General features: G+C 38.4%; 1 protein-coding gene across 1 annotated transcript in view; it reads right to left on the reverse strand.

Annotated features, from left to right (window-relative positions):
* Window positions 1-17,203, reverse strand: part of LOC128664413 (dynein axonemal heavy chain 3-like) — a 2,586,207-nt gene that overhangs the window by 390,150 nt on the left and 2,178,854 nt on the right. The window contains exon 65 of the mRNA XM_053719244.1: window positions 9,394-9,524. Within this exon, the coding sequence (XP_053575219.1) occupies window positions 9,394-9,524 (131 nt within the window). The remainder of the gene's footprint in view (window positions 1-9,393; window positions 9,525-17,203) is intronic.

Genomic DNA, 17,203 nt, shown 5'->3' on the forward strand with positions numbered 1-17,203 from the left:
AGAGAGATGAAAAGAGAGGGGGGAGAGAAAGCAGCATAGAGGGGAAAGAAAGAAAAAGAGAAGGGGGGAGAGAGAGCAAAACAGAGGGGGGAGAGAGAGCAATAGAGAGGGGGAGAGAGAGAGTGCAAAAGAGGGGGGAGAGAGAGCACAAAAGAGAGGGGGAGAGAGAGCGCACAAAAGAGGGGGGGAGAGGGAGAGCACAAAAGAGAGAGAGAGCGTAAAAGAGAGGGGGGAGAGAGCACAAAAGAGAGGGGGAGAGAGAGCAAAAGAGAAGGGGGAGAGAAAGCAAAATAGAGGGGGGGAGAGGGAGCAAAAGAGAGGGTGGAGAGAGAGCGCAAAAGAGAGGGGGGGAGAGAGAGCGCAAAAGAGAGGAGGGGAGAGAGAGCACAAAAGAGAGGGGTGAGAGAGAGCACAACAGAGAGGGGGAGAGAGAGAGCACAACAGAGAGGGGGAGAGAGAGAGCACAAAAGAGAGGGGGAGAGAGAGCGAGCAAAAGAGAGAGAGAACGCAAAAGAGAGGGGGGAGAGAGAGAGCGTAAAAGAGAGGGGGAGAGAGAGCGCAAAAGAGAGGGGGAGAGAGAGCAAAAGAGAGGGGGGAGAGAAAGCAAAAGAGAGGGGGAGAGAGGGAGCAAAAGAGATGGGGGGGAGAAAGCACAAAAGAGAGGGGGGAAAGAGAGTGCAAAAGAGAGGGGGAGAGAGAGAGCGCAAAAGAGAGGGGGGAGAGAGAGCGTGCAAAAGAGGGGGGAAAAGAGAGAGAGCGCAAAAGAGAGAACACAAAAGAGAGGGGGAGAGAGAGAGTGTAAAAAAGAGGGGGGAGAGAGAGCAAAAGAGAGGGGGGAGAGAAAGCAAAAGAGAGGGGGAGAGAGGGAGCAAAAGAGAGGGGGAGAGAGAGAGCAAAAGAGAGGTGGAGCGAAAGAGAGTGCAAAAGAGAGGGGGAGAGAGCGCAAAAGAGAGGGGGGAGAGAGCGCAAAAGAGAGGGGGGAGAGAGAGCAAAAGAGAGGAGGAGAGAGAGCAAAAGATAGGGGGGAGAGAGGGCAAAAGAGAGGGGGAGAGAGCGCAAAAGAGAGGGAGGAGAGAGAGCAAAAGAGAGGGGGAGATAGAGTGCAAAAGATAGGGGGGAGAGAGAGAGCAAAAGAGAGGTGATGCAAGTGAGAGCACAAAAGAGAGGGGGAGAGAGCAAGGAGTGGAGCCGCTGTACTGCAAAAAATGCCTGTGTGAACGGGCTTTAGGACTAGTTAAAAATAATAGACTGACTGACCAATAGATAGACAGACATAGATAGATGATGATAGATAGATAGATAGATAGATGATACAGAAATCTGAATAAAAAAGGCTGATGAACCAAATAAAGTTTTTTCAATTTGATTCTAAATGTCTTTTGTGTGAGAAACAATATAATGATATAACATTTCCTATTAACCAGTCTCTGCGAGAAAACTAATAGAAAATAGCCTCCAGCAAACTAATAGTGGAAAAGGCAGTAAATTGTGAATTCATTAGAAGCATCTCTATCAGCCTTGTAAACAGCTGACATACAAAATTGAATTAATTTGCAGCAAGGTATTTCTTACCAAGTAGGCACAATTTACTTCAGTATTATTTGTATCAGTGAATCTAGCCACGATAAGTACAAATGCAGCTGACATATTGCATCTTTAATAACATAACTACAAGTAACATGCCCTAAACAATAGAAAGACATAATGCACTTGTGACACAGTTACTAATTTAAATTAATTCATATTAAGTTGTGGCTATAGTGTTGTGCAGTACCTTGCTGATAATTCTCATTTGAAATGTAAAAAAAAAAAAAAAAAAAACTTTGCTTTTTCTGTGTAGTTAAATTGCTTTCTGACTTTATTAATGAATACTGTTATTTTTTTCCTATATTTCTTAGGGACACTGTTTTCAAAATATATCTACTATCCATGTGAAAGTGTGCTATCTGTTTTGTTTTTTATAAGTATTTCTTTATTAAATTTATATAAAATTGTATACAGTTTTATTAGCTGCATGCTTACTACTATATTGGCTGATTCACATTTCCTGCTAATGCTTATATGACTGATAAGTACTTCCTCTTAATACTCATTGGTTGATACTAAGGCCTCTAGTTATCAACATGTCTACTTACCTGCCATCGCCGGCCCCAATACGCCTGCCTAAGCTCGCCTACCATCGCCGCCGTGGACCTGAATAATCTCGCCAAAGTTATCAATAAAGCTGTCAAAAAGCCGCGGACTGTGATAGTTATCACTCATCCGATCTCGCTGCTCTTTGGCTTTTTCCCAGCTTTATTGCTAGCCTGTCACTAAGCACCCACACTAAACTACACTGTTCTACCCCCTATACTGGCGCCCCCCGGAGCCCCCCGCAACTAAATAAAGTTATTAACCCCTAAACCGCCGCTCCTAGACCCCGCCGCAACTATAATAAATGTATTAACCCCTAAACCACCACTCCTGGAGCCCACCGCCACCTACATTATACCTAGTAACCCCTATCCTGCCCCCCCTATACCTCCACCATCTATAATAAATGTATTAACCCATATCCTGCCGATCCCGGACCCCGCCGCAACTAAATAAATTGTTTAACCCTAAACCGCCGCTCCCGGACCCCGCCGCCACCTATATTAAACTTATTAACCCCTAATCTGCCCTCTACACCGTCGCGACCTATAATAAATTTATTAACCCCTATCCTGCCCCCCCTATACCGCCGCAACCTATAATAAATGTATTAACCCCTATCCTGCCCCCCTATACCGCCGCAACCTATAATAAATTTATTAACCCCTATTCTGCCCCCCCAACACCGCCGCAACTATAATAAAATTATTAACCCCTAAACCTAAGTCTAACCCTAAACCTAACACCCCCTAACTTAAATATTAATTAAATACATCTAAATATTATAACTCTTATTAACTAAATTAATCATATTTAAAACTAAATACTTACCTTTAAAATAAACCCTAATATAGCTACAATATAAATAATAATTATATTGTAGCTATCTTAGGATTTATTTTTATTTTACAGGCAAATTTCAATTTATTTTAACTAGGTACAATAGCTATTAAATAGTTATTAACTATTTAATAGCTACCTAGTTAAAATAAAGAGAAATTTACCTGTAAAATAAAAACTAACCTAAGTTACAATTACACCTAACACTACACTATACTTAAATAACTTATTCCTATTTAAAACTAAATACTTACCTGTAAAATAAACCCTAAGATAGCTACAATGTAATTATTAATTACATTGTAGCTATTTTAGAATTTATATTTATTTTACAGGTAACTTTGTATTTATTTTAGCTAGTTAGAATAGTTATTAAATAGTTATTAACTATTTAATAACTACCTAGCTAAAAGAAATACAAATTTACCTGTAAAATAAATCCTAACCTAAGTTACAATTAAACCTAATACTACACTATCATTAAATGAATTAAATAAATTACCTACAAATAACTACAATCAAATACAATTAAATAAACTAACTAAAGTACAAAAAATAAAAAAAAAGTTTTAAAAACATTTAAAAAATATTACAACAATTTTAAGCTACTTACACCTAATCTAAGCCCCCTAATAAAATAACAAAGCCCCCCAAAATAAAAAAATGCCCTACCCTATTCTACATTAAAAAGTTAACAGCTTTATTACCTTACCAGCCCTTAAAAGGGCCTTTTGCGGGGCATGCCCCAAAGAAAACAGCTCTTTTGCCTGTAAAATAAAAATACAACCCCCCCAACATTAAAACCCACCACCCACACAGCCCTACTCTAACCCAAACCCCCCTTAAATAAACCTAACACTACCCCCCTGAAGATCATCCTACCTTTAGCCGTCTTCGGTCAGCCGACCACCGATGGAACAGAAGAGGACATCCGCAGCGGCCGAAGTCTTCATCCAAGGGGCGCTGAAAAAGTCTTCCATCCGATTGAAGTCATCATCCAAGGGGCGCTGAAGAAGTCTTCCATCCGATTGAAGTCATCATCCAAGGGGGAAAAATTAAGGTAGGAAAAATCTGATTGACTGATTTAATCAGCCAATCAGATTGAGCTTGCATTCTATTGGCTGTTCTGATCAGCCAATAGAATGCAAGCTCAATCTGATTGGCTGATTGGATCAGCCCATCGGATTGAACTTCAATCAGATTTTTCCTACCTTAATTCTGATTGGCTGATAGAATCCTATCAGCCAATCGGAATTCGAGGGACGCCATCTTGGATGACATCACTTAAAGGAGCAGTCATTAGTCGTTAGTCCGTCAGTAGAAGAGGATGGCTCTGCGTCGGCTCGTCTGAAGATGGCTCCTCTCCGCTCCGGATGGACGAAGATTGAAGACGCCGCCTGGATGATGACTTCAATCGGATGGAAGACTTCTTCAGCGCCCCTTGGATGATGACTTCAGTCAGATGGAAGACTTCTTCAGCGCCCCTTGGATGATGACTTTGGCCGCTGCGGATGTCCTCTTCTGTTTTATCGGTGGTCGGCTGGCTGAAGACGGCTAAAGGTAGGATGATCTTCAGGGTGGTAGTGTTAGGTTTATTTAAGGGGGGTTTGGGTTAGAGTAGGGGTATGTGGGTGGTGGGTTTTAATGTTGGGGGGGTTGTATTTTTATTTTACAGGCAAAAGAGCTGATTTCTTGGGGGCATGCCCCGCAAAAGGCCCTTTTAAGGGCCGGTAAGGTAATAAAGCTGTTAATAGGTATTATGTAGGTGGCGGCGGGGTCCGGGAGCGGCGGTTTAAGGGTTAACATATTTATTATAGTGCCGGCGGGGTCCAGGAGCGGCAGTTTAGGGGTTAATCAGTTTATTAGAGTGGCGGTGGGCTCCGGGAGCGGCGGTTTAGGGGGTAATACATTTATTTAGTTACGGCGGTTTAGGGGGGCAGATTAGGGTTGTTTAGACTCGGGGTACATTTTAGGGTGTTAGGTATACACACTTCCCATAGGAATCAATGGGATGTCGGGCAGCAGCGAACATGAACTTTCGCTATGGTCAGACTCCCATTGATTCCTATGGGATCCGCCACCTCCAGGGCGGCGGATTGAAAACCAGGTACGCTGGGCCGGAAAAGTGCCGAGCGTACCTGCTAGTTTTTTGATAACTAGCAAAAGTAGTCAGATTGTGCCGAACTTGTGTGCGGAACATCTGGAGTGACGTAAGAATCGATCTGTGTCGGACTGAGTCCGGCGGATCGAAGCTTACATCACTAAAACTCTACTTTTGCCAGTTTGTAGGGCTTGATAACTAAGGCGAATCAGCCTCGCCACAAATACGCTGCGGAATTCCAGTGTATTTGAGGTTGACGGCTTGATAACTAGAGGCCTAAGCATCAGCAGGAAGTATAGCCAACTAACAGAACAATTTATACAACTGATGCTGGCATATACTAAGGATAGCATCCTATTTAAAAAAAAAAAAAAAAACTCATGCCAATACAAAAAATATTAGTATAAGTGTATTTTATATATTAGATATAATTACCTAACTAACAAAAGCTAAGTTATATTCTCATAAAAGCCTTGCATGCTTATATTGTTATTACTTCATATAGGGCATTGTAATATATTAAAGCAGGTTTTTCGCTTCCAATTATTGGCTTTATAATTATGCTACCAGGATTGCAAGCCATCCAGTGACCCAGTAAAAGCAACCTGGCTGTAACTAGGACTTACATTATTTTTGTAGGTATTTTTGAGGTTGGCTCATATTTTTGTACATGTGTACAAAAATAACTTTCCAAAATTAAATTGAACAATATCTGTTTACTGGAAATGCTGAAAACATTTGTATTTCTGTTTTCATTAAAAATGTTTTTAATATTCATTACCTTAAGATTATATAGACTCATTCATATATAATATTATTTTAATAATGGGTCACTAGCAAAATAAATATACTACTTCATATAAACTAAAAATTGCTAATAAATGTATATTTTTTTAGATATAAAGAGACACTCTCAACAAAAGCAGTTATACTTATTCGAATTTGAATGTAACATTCAAATTCGAAATAGTATTTCTAGTCTAATACTGTTTTTTATAAATGTAATATTCTAATTTGAAATAGTATTCCTAGTCTAATACTGTGTTTTATAAATGTAACATACGAATACGAATGTAATATTCAAATTCGAAATGTGACATTCAAATCTGAAAGTGACATTCGAAAACTGTAAATAACATTCGAAAATAGAATTTTTAAGAATATTCGTTGTTATCAACATTCGATTATGTAAATCAAATTTCTACAATAACATTCGTTCTAACATTCGAATTTGAATATAAACACAATCGCCCATCCCTAAATGGCATATAATAATTGACATTCAGTATAAAACACTCCAATTAAACGTGATGCTAACTTAAAGTGATGGTAAATCCTAGCATTTTTGAAAAGCTAGGATTTACCAGGGTAACAAATAATGGGGACTTTCAGTCATGAAGTATAAAATACGTCATGCTGAACGTTCCCTTTATTTGTTGCACTGGTAAATCCTAGTGTTTTGAAAACGCTAGGATTTACTATCACTTTAAGTGTTGTTTAAAGTTCCATTAGTTTAATTATAGAATTCTGGCGTTTTTGCCACAGAGTAATATTGGCAGCAGTTTTGGTCATATAAAGAGTGGTCCACCAAGTTGAAATCAGAAACAGAAAGGTGGTCACTGTTAACTGCCTAGGTTTAATGCCCACATGGTGAAAACAGAGGCAGCTGCTTGCAACATTCTATTATTGTCCTCAACTCACAGACCACTCAGAACAGTCCACAATTGCAACCAGGGATAGGCATGGACCAAGGCTGTGGCAGACATTTTCTAAAGTAAAGACCTTAATGAAGGACACCAAGGTACATTTCAAATTAAAAACATCATTATATAGTGGTAAATGTTACTACACTGATGCAGATACCACTGATCCTATAACCAGCCTTCCTCTGGCTATACCCATGTGCCAGTGTCACTTCTGTGTCTTTGTATAGAGCTGGGTGTTATTATACAGATGCAGATACACATCCAGTATTTCACTCAGACTTTATTTATTCCATAACTTATCACCCAATATCGCTAGCAGTCTCTTGAGAAGCCACTAACTTTATTCACATTACATATTCTCCCTTTCCTATTATTTGATCAGAAAGAAAAGATATATTAAGGTTGTGAATCACAACCTTAGTATATCTTTTCTTTCTAATTAAATACTACTTCGTATAAACCTCAGGTGCTGGTTAAAGTGCTTTAATTTGCATATAAAGCTCCAGGCACCACGTGTGTCAAGGAGGAGTCAGGACCAGCATTCATCTGTCCTACTCCTCCCTCCCCGCAGCAAAATGGGTGGTGGACACTGCAAGGGCCAGTAACGGACACCAGTGTTCGTGTACGGACACCTTGCCTATTCCTGATTGCAACTATTCTGCAATAACAGAATGTCAGGAAAACATCAACATTAGTGCTGTGCAGGCAGAGTCCCCCCCAGTTTCTGTTCTTAAATGACATGGGCAATTTTGGGATTTGTGCTCATTATTTATTTCATCTTAATTATCCACTTTCTTGTTAAATGCACCCATGCTTGTTAACAACCATTTTTTAATAGAAAAATAGGCTTTTTTATACCCTATATGTGTACATAAAATAAGAATAAATAAGAATTTAAAGGGACATGAAACCCATTTTTTTTCTTTCATGATTTAGATAGAGCATACATTTTTAAACAACTTTCCAATTTACTTCTTTTATCTAATTCACTTAATTCTCTTGGTATCCTTTGTTGTAAAGCATATGTAGATAGGCTCAGGAGCTGGTAGCTAGCTGCTGATTGGTTCGGCACATATATGCCTCTTGTGATTGGCTTACTGATGTGTTCAGCTAGTTCCCAGTAGTGCATTGCTACTCCTTCAAGAAAGGATACCAAGAGAATAAAGCTAAATTGATAAAAGACGTAAATTAGAAAAATATATACATTTGCATGCTTTATCTAAATCATGAAAGAAAAATGTAATGTCCCTTTAATACTGGTACTGATACTAATTCTATTTCTACAAAACTAGTGTAGCTCAAAACACATACCTCCAAATAAATTCATTATATTGTCCTGATTTTATGAATACCCTATATGTCTAGGTTTCAAAGTAATTGCCAAATACTACAAAGATAGATTTGGTTTAACGCTAAAATTTGCTATTCTTGGACTATAAAAACAAAGGACACTTTATATTATTTAATCTATTATGATCCATCACTTTTTTTTATCATATTGTGATTTTGTATATTGAAGCAAGACTTCTTTTGTATTTTATTTCACAATTTTTAAGTGTCTTTTAATATTCATTTTTAACCAGAAGGGGACCTATCATCATACTTTTAATTTGAAACATTATTAATAAGGTGGAAAGACATCTTTCTGTGTTGCACAATTTGTTGAATTCTATAACACTGCACATCGATACCCACATTGTTTCACAATGCCACAAAGTAGCATACATATCCACATTAACATTCAAAACCAGATAGTAAAAGATATAAATCAGCATTTTTATGAGAATTAAGTGTGTACTCTGCTTCTCCACAAGCCAATAAATGATTGAATTTACCACATTGATTACTGACTAGATACTCACTATCCTATATTATAAAAGGCCAAGTGTTTGTCTGAAGCCGTCATGCGCAGTAGAGACAAACACTTGGCCTTAGAAAGCGCACAGCTGATCGCACGCGCACCTCAGTGACAACAGCGGCGCGAGGACCGGGCAAGTGAAAGCGCACAGCTGATCGCACGCACACCTCAGTGACAACAGCAGCGCGAGGACCGGGCAAGTGAAAGCGCACAGCTGATCGCACGTGCACCTCAGTGACAACAGCAGCGCGAGGACCAGGCAAGTGAAAGCGCACAGCTGATCGCACGTGCACCTCAGTGACAACAGCAGCGCAAGGACCGGGCAAGTGAAAGCGCACAGCTGATCGCACGCGCACCTCAGTGACAACAGCAGCGCGAGGACCGGGCAAGTGAAAGGAGAGAGAGAGAGAGAGAGAGAGAGAGAGAGATAGAGAGATAGAGAGAGATAGAGCGATAGAGAGATAGAGAGATAGAGAGATAGAGAGAGAGATAGAGATAGAGAGAGAGAGAGAGAGAGAGAGAGAGAGAGAGAGAGAGAGAGAGAGAGAGAAAAAAAAATAACACGGCCCGTGTGAACGGGCTTTAGGATTAGTTTCATATATTTGATTGGTATCACATAAGTAGATATCAGAGTGTAATGAGAGGTATTGTTCACAGTCATTCCAACCTGCTGTTTAAAGCAGCAAAAGTATATTCCCATTTCCCATTTTCTGCAAGTAATTAAATACTGAGCAAAGCAAAATATCTGTAATAACCTTGTTTTTGCTCCTTCTAGGTACAGCTGATTTTTCTTATGCTCTAAATCTGGCTTCTCTTCTGCAGCAAGTATTGTCAGCAGTTGGTCCTCCAACCCTATTGGGGTGATCATGAAATTGATCAGAGTAACCTGCAAAAAAAAATGTATATATATTTTTCTATATATATTATAAAACACATTTGTTTTTCTTTATGAATTTGGTGCCAGATTATTAACAGCTGATGAAAGCTACTTTTACTCACAGTATTTTTTTTTATTTAGATACTACTCAAATTCAGGTCTCAACTAAGTGGAAAATCACAGTCCTTGTATATACATAACCCAGGTTGTTCACCAAAAATAGGCCGTCATCTAAACTTACATTCTTGCATTTCAAATAAAGATACCAAGAGAATAAAGAAAATATGATAATAGTAGTAAATTAGAAAGTTGCTTAAAATTTAATGCTCTATCTAAATGACGGAAGAAAAAATTTGGGCTCAGTGTCCCTTTAACTCATCTACTTTTATAAAATCAATAAATACATTTCTCATTCAAAGTAGAAATAGTTTTCATGGATATCTGTCTTCTGATGATGACTGAAGTAGGTAGAAATGTCTCCTAGATGTTTAACGGCTACATATACTCGTTCCATCCTTCCTGCTTGACTCAGCTACACATAACAAGAATATTTTTAAAAAGAGATAAATGAAATTACTTTGAGGGTGTAGGATTTAAAATTGTGGTACCAAGTGGAGTGGGCCTTTACATTGTTTTACTTTGAGAGAAAAAAATATTTGATTTACTTAAGTTTGATGAATTTTGAAAGACCCACATATAGTAAAAGAATGCAGGGAAGACCACTGAGATTTCATCATGATATGCTCAGAAAACACCAATCACCCAAGTGAAATAAGCCTTGAACTTAAAAAGAATTGCCATTTTTATCATTTATCTGAATTGCAGAGCAAATTCAATTGGCTAAAGAAACTTTTCTAAGCCTTTCCTGGCATCAGAAAAGAGAATTAAAGAAAATCAGACTTCATAATTTCCTTAGAAAAAGCCAAAAATACCACCCTACCACAAGAATTTGAATTTCTCTTAAATTAAACAGTCTCTAAAAGAATCCTCCTATGTTTATTCTGCTTAAAGGGACAAGAAATTATTCAGTCAGAGAATACAATTTTAACAACGTTTTAATTTATTATTATCTAGTTTACCTCATTCTCTTGGTATCCTTTGTCAAAAACCTTAATTGCTGATTGGTGGCTAAACATATATACCTCTTGTCATTAGGTCACCTGATGTGCTCCACTAGCTTCCAGTAGCGACTGATGGGAATCATGAAAGAAACATTTTTGGTTTCATATTCCTTTAATCCACCAGAATACAAATGGAAGCAACAAAATTAGAGGAAATTCATACTGCTTTGTACCTCAAAGGAAGTTCTATTATGTAAAACAGCCAATGGAATGAGTTTCCCTACTTCTGGTGCTATAATTGCAAACATTGCAATTTCCCATGTTGCCATCAGTACTTTTTTTTAATATAAATTACTTTTTCTGGAAAATTATCATTAAAGAGACACTCAAGTCAAAATTAAACTTTGATTATTCAGATAGAGCATGCAATTTTAAACAACTTTCCAATTTAATTCCATTAACAAAATGTGCACAGTCTTTTTATATTTAAACTTTTTGAGTCACCAGCTCCTACTGAGCATGTGCAAGAATTTACAGAATAAACGTATATGCATTTGTGATTGGCTGATGGCTGTCACATGGTACGTGTGTGCATTTGTTATTGGCTGATGGCTGTCACATGGTACAGGGGGAGTGGAAACAGACATAACTTTTAAAATTGTCAGAAAAAAATCTACTACTCATTTGAAGTTCAGACTAAGCGCTATTGCATTGTCTTTTTTCATGCATTTAGTTGATTATGGAAATCTACTATGTTTACTGGTCCTTTAAATTATTCCTAAGCAGAGATAATTTCCCAAGAATCTTCTGATGACTCAAATCTGCATATGAGTTCAAAGCACCTGGAAAATAAAAAGGAGAACATTTATTTAGATATAATTCACCCAACCTTCAGGGGCCCGATCCGATATGCAGCGTCACCCACAAAAGCCGGCAACGCCAAATTTTGTGCTGGTTTGGTATCCTATATACGGCGTAACATAGAAGTTATGCTTGTATATTTCTGCCTTCGCCCATAGTTTTTTGCCCCATACACTAATATACAAAACCCGCGCAGTTTGGTATCCAATATACAGCGTAAGGACTTATGTGGTGAAAATGGAGAAATCTTACTCCATTTTCACCTTGCTACAAAATGCAGGCGTAGTAAGCCTTACGCTGAGTATTGGAGCACCGTAACTCCCTAAACTGCCTGCAAAATAAAACCTAACACCTAACGCATGCGCAATGTCTATCTACCTGTCAAGCGCAATCCCCCACCGCAATACCTAATAAAGTGTTTAACCCCTAAACCGCCACTCCCAGACCCCGTCGCCACCTACATTATATGTATTACCCCCTAATCTTACCCCCCTACACCACCGCCACCTATATTAAATGTATTACCCCCTAATCTGACCCCCATACACCGCCGCCACCTATATTAAATGTATTAACCCCTAATATGATCCCCCTACACCGCTGCCACCTATATTAAATATATTAACCCCTAATCTGATCCCCCTATACCGCCGCTACCTATATTAAATATATTAACCCCTAATCTGATCCCCCTACACCGCCGCCACCCATATTAAATGTATTACCCCCTAATCTGATCCCCCTACACTGCCGCCAACTATATTAAATATATTAACCCCTAATATGACCCCCCTACACCGCTGCCACCTATATTAAATATATTAACCACTAATCTAATCCCCCTATACCGCTGCAACCTATATTAAATGTATTACCCCCTAATCTTATCCCCCTACACCACCGCCACCTATATTAAATGTATTAACCCCTAATATGATCCCCCTACATGGCCGCCACCTATATTAAATATATTAACCCCTAATATGATCCCTCTACACCGCCACCACCTATATTAAATATATTAACCCCTAATCTAATCCCCTACACCGCTGCCACCTATATTAAATATATTAACCCTTTATCTGATCCCCCTACACCTCTGCCACCTATATTAAATATATTAACCCCTAATCTAATCCCCCTACACCGCCGCCACCTATATTAAATGTATTACCCCCTAATATGATCCCCCTACACCGCCGCCACCTATATTAAATATATTAACCCCTAATATGATCCCCCTACATGGCCGCCAACTATATTAAATATATTAACCCCCTAATATGATCCCCCTACGCCGCCGCCACCTATTTTAAATATATTAACCCCTAATCAAATCCCCCTACACCGCCGCCACCTATATTAAATATATTACCCCTAAACCTAAGTCTAACCCTAACACCCTCTAACTTAATTATTATTTAAATAAATCTAAATAATATTAATATTATTAACTAAATTATTCCTATTTAAAACTAAATACTTACCTATAAAATAAACCCTAAGATAGCTACAATATAATTAATAATTACATTGTACCTATTTAAGGGTTTATATTTATTTTATAGGTATCTTTGTATTTATTTTAACTAGGTACAAAATCTTTTAAATAGTTAATAACTATTTAATAGCTACCTAGTTAAAATAATTACAAAAATTACCTGTAAAATAAATCCTACAAATACACAATACCTACACTATTAATAAATTGTTTAAATAAACTACAATTATCTAAACTAAAATACAATTAAATACACTAAACTATATTGCAAAGACAAACACTAAATTACAAAAAATAAAAAAATTACAAGAATTTTAAGCTAATTACACCTAATCTAAGTCCACTAATAAAATAAAAAAGCCCCCCAAAATAATAAAATTTCCCTACCCTAAACTAAATTACAAAAGTAATCAGCTCTATTACCAGCCCTTAAAAGGGCCTTTTGCGGGGCATTGCCCCAAAGTAATCAGCTCTTTTACCTGTAAAAAAAAAGAACACCCCCCATTACAACCCACCACCCACACACCCCTACTCTAAAACCCACCCGATCCCCCCTTAAAAAAACCTAAGTCTAACCACCAAGTGCTCCTTACCTGTCCTGAAGACCGGCGGAGAAGGTCCTGTTCCAGGCGGTGAAGTATTCTTCCAAGCGGCGACCTCTTCTTCTTCCAGGAACCAGCCGGCGCGTAGCGTAGGAGTTGAAGACCATCCACTCTGGAACTGGCGATGCTGGAACTGAAGACCACGGAGCCATGGTGCGTGGAGGATCCTCTTCATACGATCTCCGCTGTACACCGAATAGGAATTCAAGGTACGAGATTAAAAATGGCGTCCCTTGAATTCCTATTGGCTGATTTGAGCCTTCAAATTCAAATCAGCCAATCGGCTGAGAGCTACTGTAATTCTATTGGCTGATTTGAATAGCCAATAGAATAAGAGCTACTGTAATTCTATTGGCTATTCAAATCAGCCAATAGAATTACAGTAGCTCTTATTCTATTTTCTATTCAAATCAGCCAATAGAATTACAGTAGCTCTCATCCGATTGGCTGATTTTAATTTGAAGGCTCAAATCAGCCAATTGGAATTCAAGAGACGCCATTTTTAATCGCGTACCTTGAATTCCTATTCAGTGTACGGCGGAGATCGTATGTAGAGGATCCTCCACGCTACATAGCTCTGCGGTCTTCAGTTCCAGCGTTGCCGATTTTCAGTTCCAGCATCGCCGGTCTTCAGTTCCAGAGTGGACGGTCTTCAGCTCCGCTGTCATTGGTCTTCAACTCCTCCGCTCCACGCCGGCTGGTTCCTGGAAGAAGAAGAGGTCGCCGCATGGAAGAATACTTCACCGCCTGGAACAGGACCTTCTCCGCCGGATGACAGCTTAGTTTCACTGCAAGAGTCTCTGTACCTTGCCTTCTCCTTACCTAAAGGAGATTTATGAGTTGTTAGAACCTTTATAAAGATCCTTAGAGCAGTGACCAACCCAAAGTAATAGTAATGTCACAAAGTAGTTTAAACATTTAAGGAGAGAAACTAAATTTATCTGGATAAATGAAAACTCTATTGTAATCATCCTTCAGGTTTACATGGTACTTACCAGCATCTAAAAATTGTCCGAATGTACCCTCTCTTCGGAGAGAAAAATCCCTGTAAGTGACTGGGAGCATATAGGATTGATAGTTCACTAAAATGCTGATGACATTTTAATCCCAGGACTGATGACATTTTAATCCCATAAAAATTGTGTTCATCCAAGAATGTGAAAGATTTAAAGGGCTTTTTCCCTTACAAAAGTCTCAATCCAAAAGGAAGAGACATGGGGGCATATTTATGATTGTGCGAGAAGACATGATGCGAAATAGCGTATAATGTCCGCCGCACATCGATAAATGCTGACAGCATACGCTGTCTGCATTTATCATTGCACCAACAGTTCACCAGACATTTTACAAAATGAAAGAGAACAGATAATATTATTTCTTTACCCCCTTCGGAATAGTTTATGTACTGACTTGTCTGGGGTCCTTTTTCAAAGAAATTATCTGATACTGAAAGATGTCTACTCTAATGTTTCTCACAATTTTATAAAAGGTCACAAGGACATTTTAATATATACTACATATGGTGAATAATTAAAAATTTCCTCCCAGAGTATATATGACAAATATAATTACCCCTAATACTATAACACTATGAGAAAATAATAAAATAGAAAGTAGCATGTCACTGAGGTTTAAGAACCATCTGTTTATTTTGAAATCCCCAACACTATGTCAAGTAAACATCCTTAAAACAAAACCAATTGCAAAGAGAAAATCCTCAAAAAATGTTATATCCTATACAAAGCAAAGTAAGTGGTCATAATTTTAGCTTCACACTTTGAGGTGAGGGGAAAGGTACAGTAAAAAAAGCACAGTAGATATCTGATATATTTTTAAATATAACTTCTAAAACATTGGCATTCATGTGAACTATATGTGTGCTGTGAAGCATCAAAAACATATCTGCAGATATACTTAATACAATGGGTTCAATTTACTAAGCAGTGTAAGCTGCTTTTGAGCCCTTGAGGGGCAGGCTTACAAATGCAAGCCTGCTTTCCGCAATGTTATGCCAGACCACTGCTTCTATTACTCTCTGCCACCTCTGAAATGACAGACCAATCATGCAAAAGAAGGGGTGGCATTACACACTCAAGTGAGTGTGTAATGATACACCAGGGCAGTGTACGTACAGTGTCTGCTGTCTGTTTGATGCAAAGCCGGACCAACAAGTTCTCAAGTCGAGAATCTTGTCCAGACCAGCCTTAGTATATGGGGTCCAATATTGTGAGCTAAAATTAATTTTTACTTGACTTCACTGTTGCTGTGTCCTCCGTATTTACACCCGCTGGAAATTTGCTGTTGGCAAATTAGAAACCAGTATATTAAAGAATGAATGCTTGAGACACTCAGTAGACTTTTTTCAAACTAATACTTCAGACATTTCTCATATTTGACCCAAAAAAACATTTTACTTTGAAGAACTACATATAACTTTGCAGCAGCATGCAACACTGTGGAATTCTAAGAACAAAAAGCAAACAATTGTGGGCACCAATGAAAGGCCGGTCAAAATATTCAAATAAAAGAGCGTATTAATATTGAGCATACAACAAGATATCAAAGATAAAATATATATATTTAAAATACTTTTAATATGGTATGTTTACCATTCATATTAGATACATCAAAAAATGAACAAAATAACTCTGCTGCAGACAGAGTTATCAACGTGTCTACTTTTCCTGCCTTCGCCGGCCCAATACGCTTGCCTAAGCTCGCCTCACATCGCCGCCGTGGACCTGCAAAAATTTGCCTAAGTTATCAAAAAAGCTGTTAAAAAGCCGCGCACCAAGTACAGGGGAATGAGCAGCGGACTGTGAGAGTTATCACTCATCCGATCTCGCTGCTCTTCGGCTTTTTCACAGCTTTCTTGCTAGCCTGTCACTAAGCACCCACACTATACTATACTGTTCTACCCCCTATACCGGCGCCCCCGGAGCCTCCCACAACTAAATAAAGTTACTAACCCCTAAACCGCCGCTCCTAGACCCCGCCGCAACTCTTATAAATGTATTAACCCCTAAACCGCCGCTCCCGACACCGCTGCCACCTACATTATACCTAGTAACACCTATCCTGCCCCCCTATACCGTCGCCCTCTATAATAAAGTTATTAACCCCTATCCTGCTAATCCTGCACCTCGCCGCAACTAAATGGTTTAACCCCTAAACCACCACTCCCTGACCCCGCCGCAACCTATATTAAATTTATTAACCCCTATCCTGCCCCCCCTACACCGTCGCCACCTATAATAAATGTATTAACCCCTATCCTGCCCCCCACTACACCGCCGCCACTGTAATAAAATTATTAACCCCTAAACCTAAGTCTAACACTAACCCTAACACCCCCCTAAGTTAAATATTAATTAAATAAATCTAAATAATATTTTTATTATTAACTAAATTAATCCTATTTAAAACTAAATACTTACCTTTAAAATAAACCCTAATATAGCTACAATATAAATAATAATTATATTGTAGCTATCTTAGGATTTATTTTTATTTTACAGGCAAATTTCAATTTATTTTAACTAGGTGCAATAGCTATTAAATAGTTATCAACTATTTAATAGCTTACCTAGCTAAAATAAAGAGAAATTTACCTGTAAAATAAAAACTAAGTTACAATTACACCTAACACTACACTATACTTAA

Source organism: Bombina bombina, chromosome 6, assembly GCF_027579735.1.
Source record: "Bombina bombina isolate aBomBom1 chromosome 6, aBomBom1.pri, whole genome shotgun sequence".
Lineage (NCBI taxonomy): Eukaryota > Metazoa > Chordata > Amphibia > Anura > Bombinatoridae > Bombina > Bombina bombina.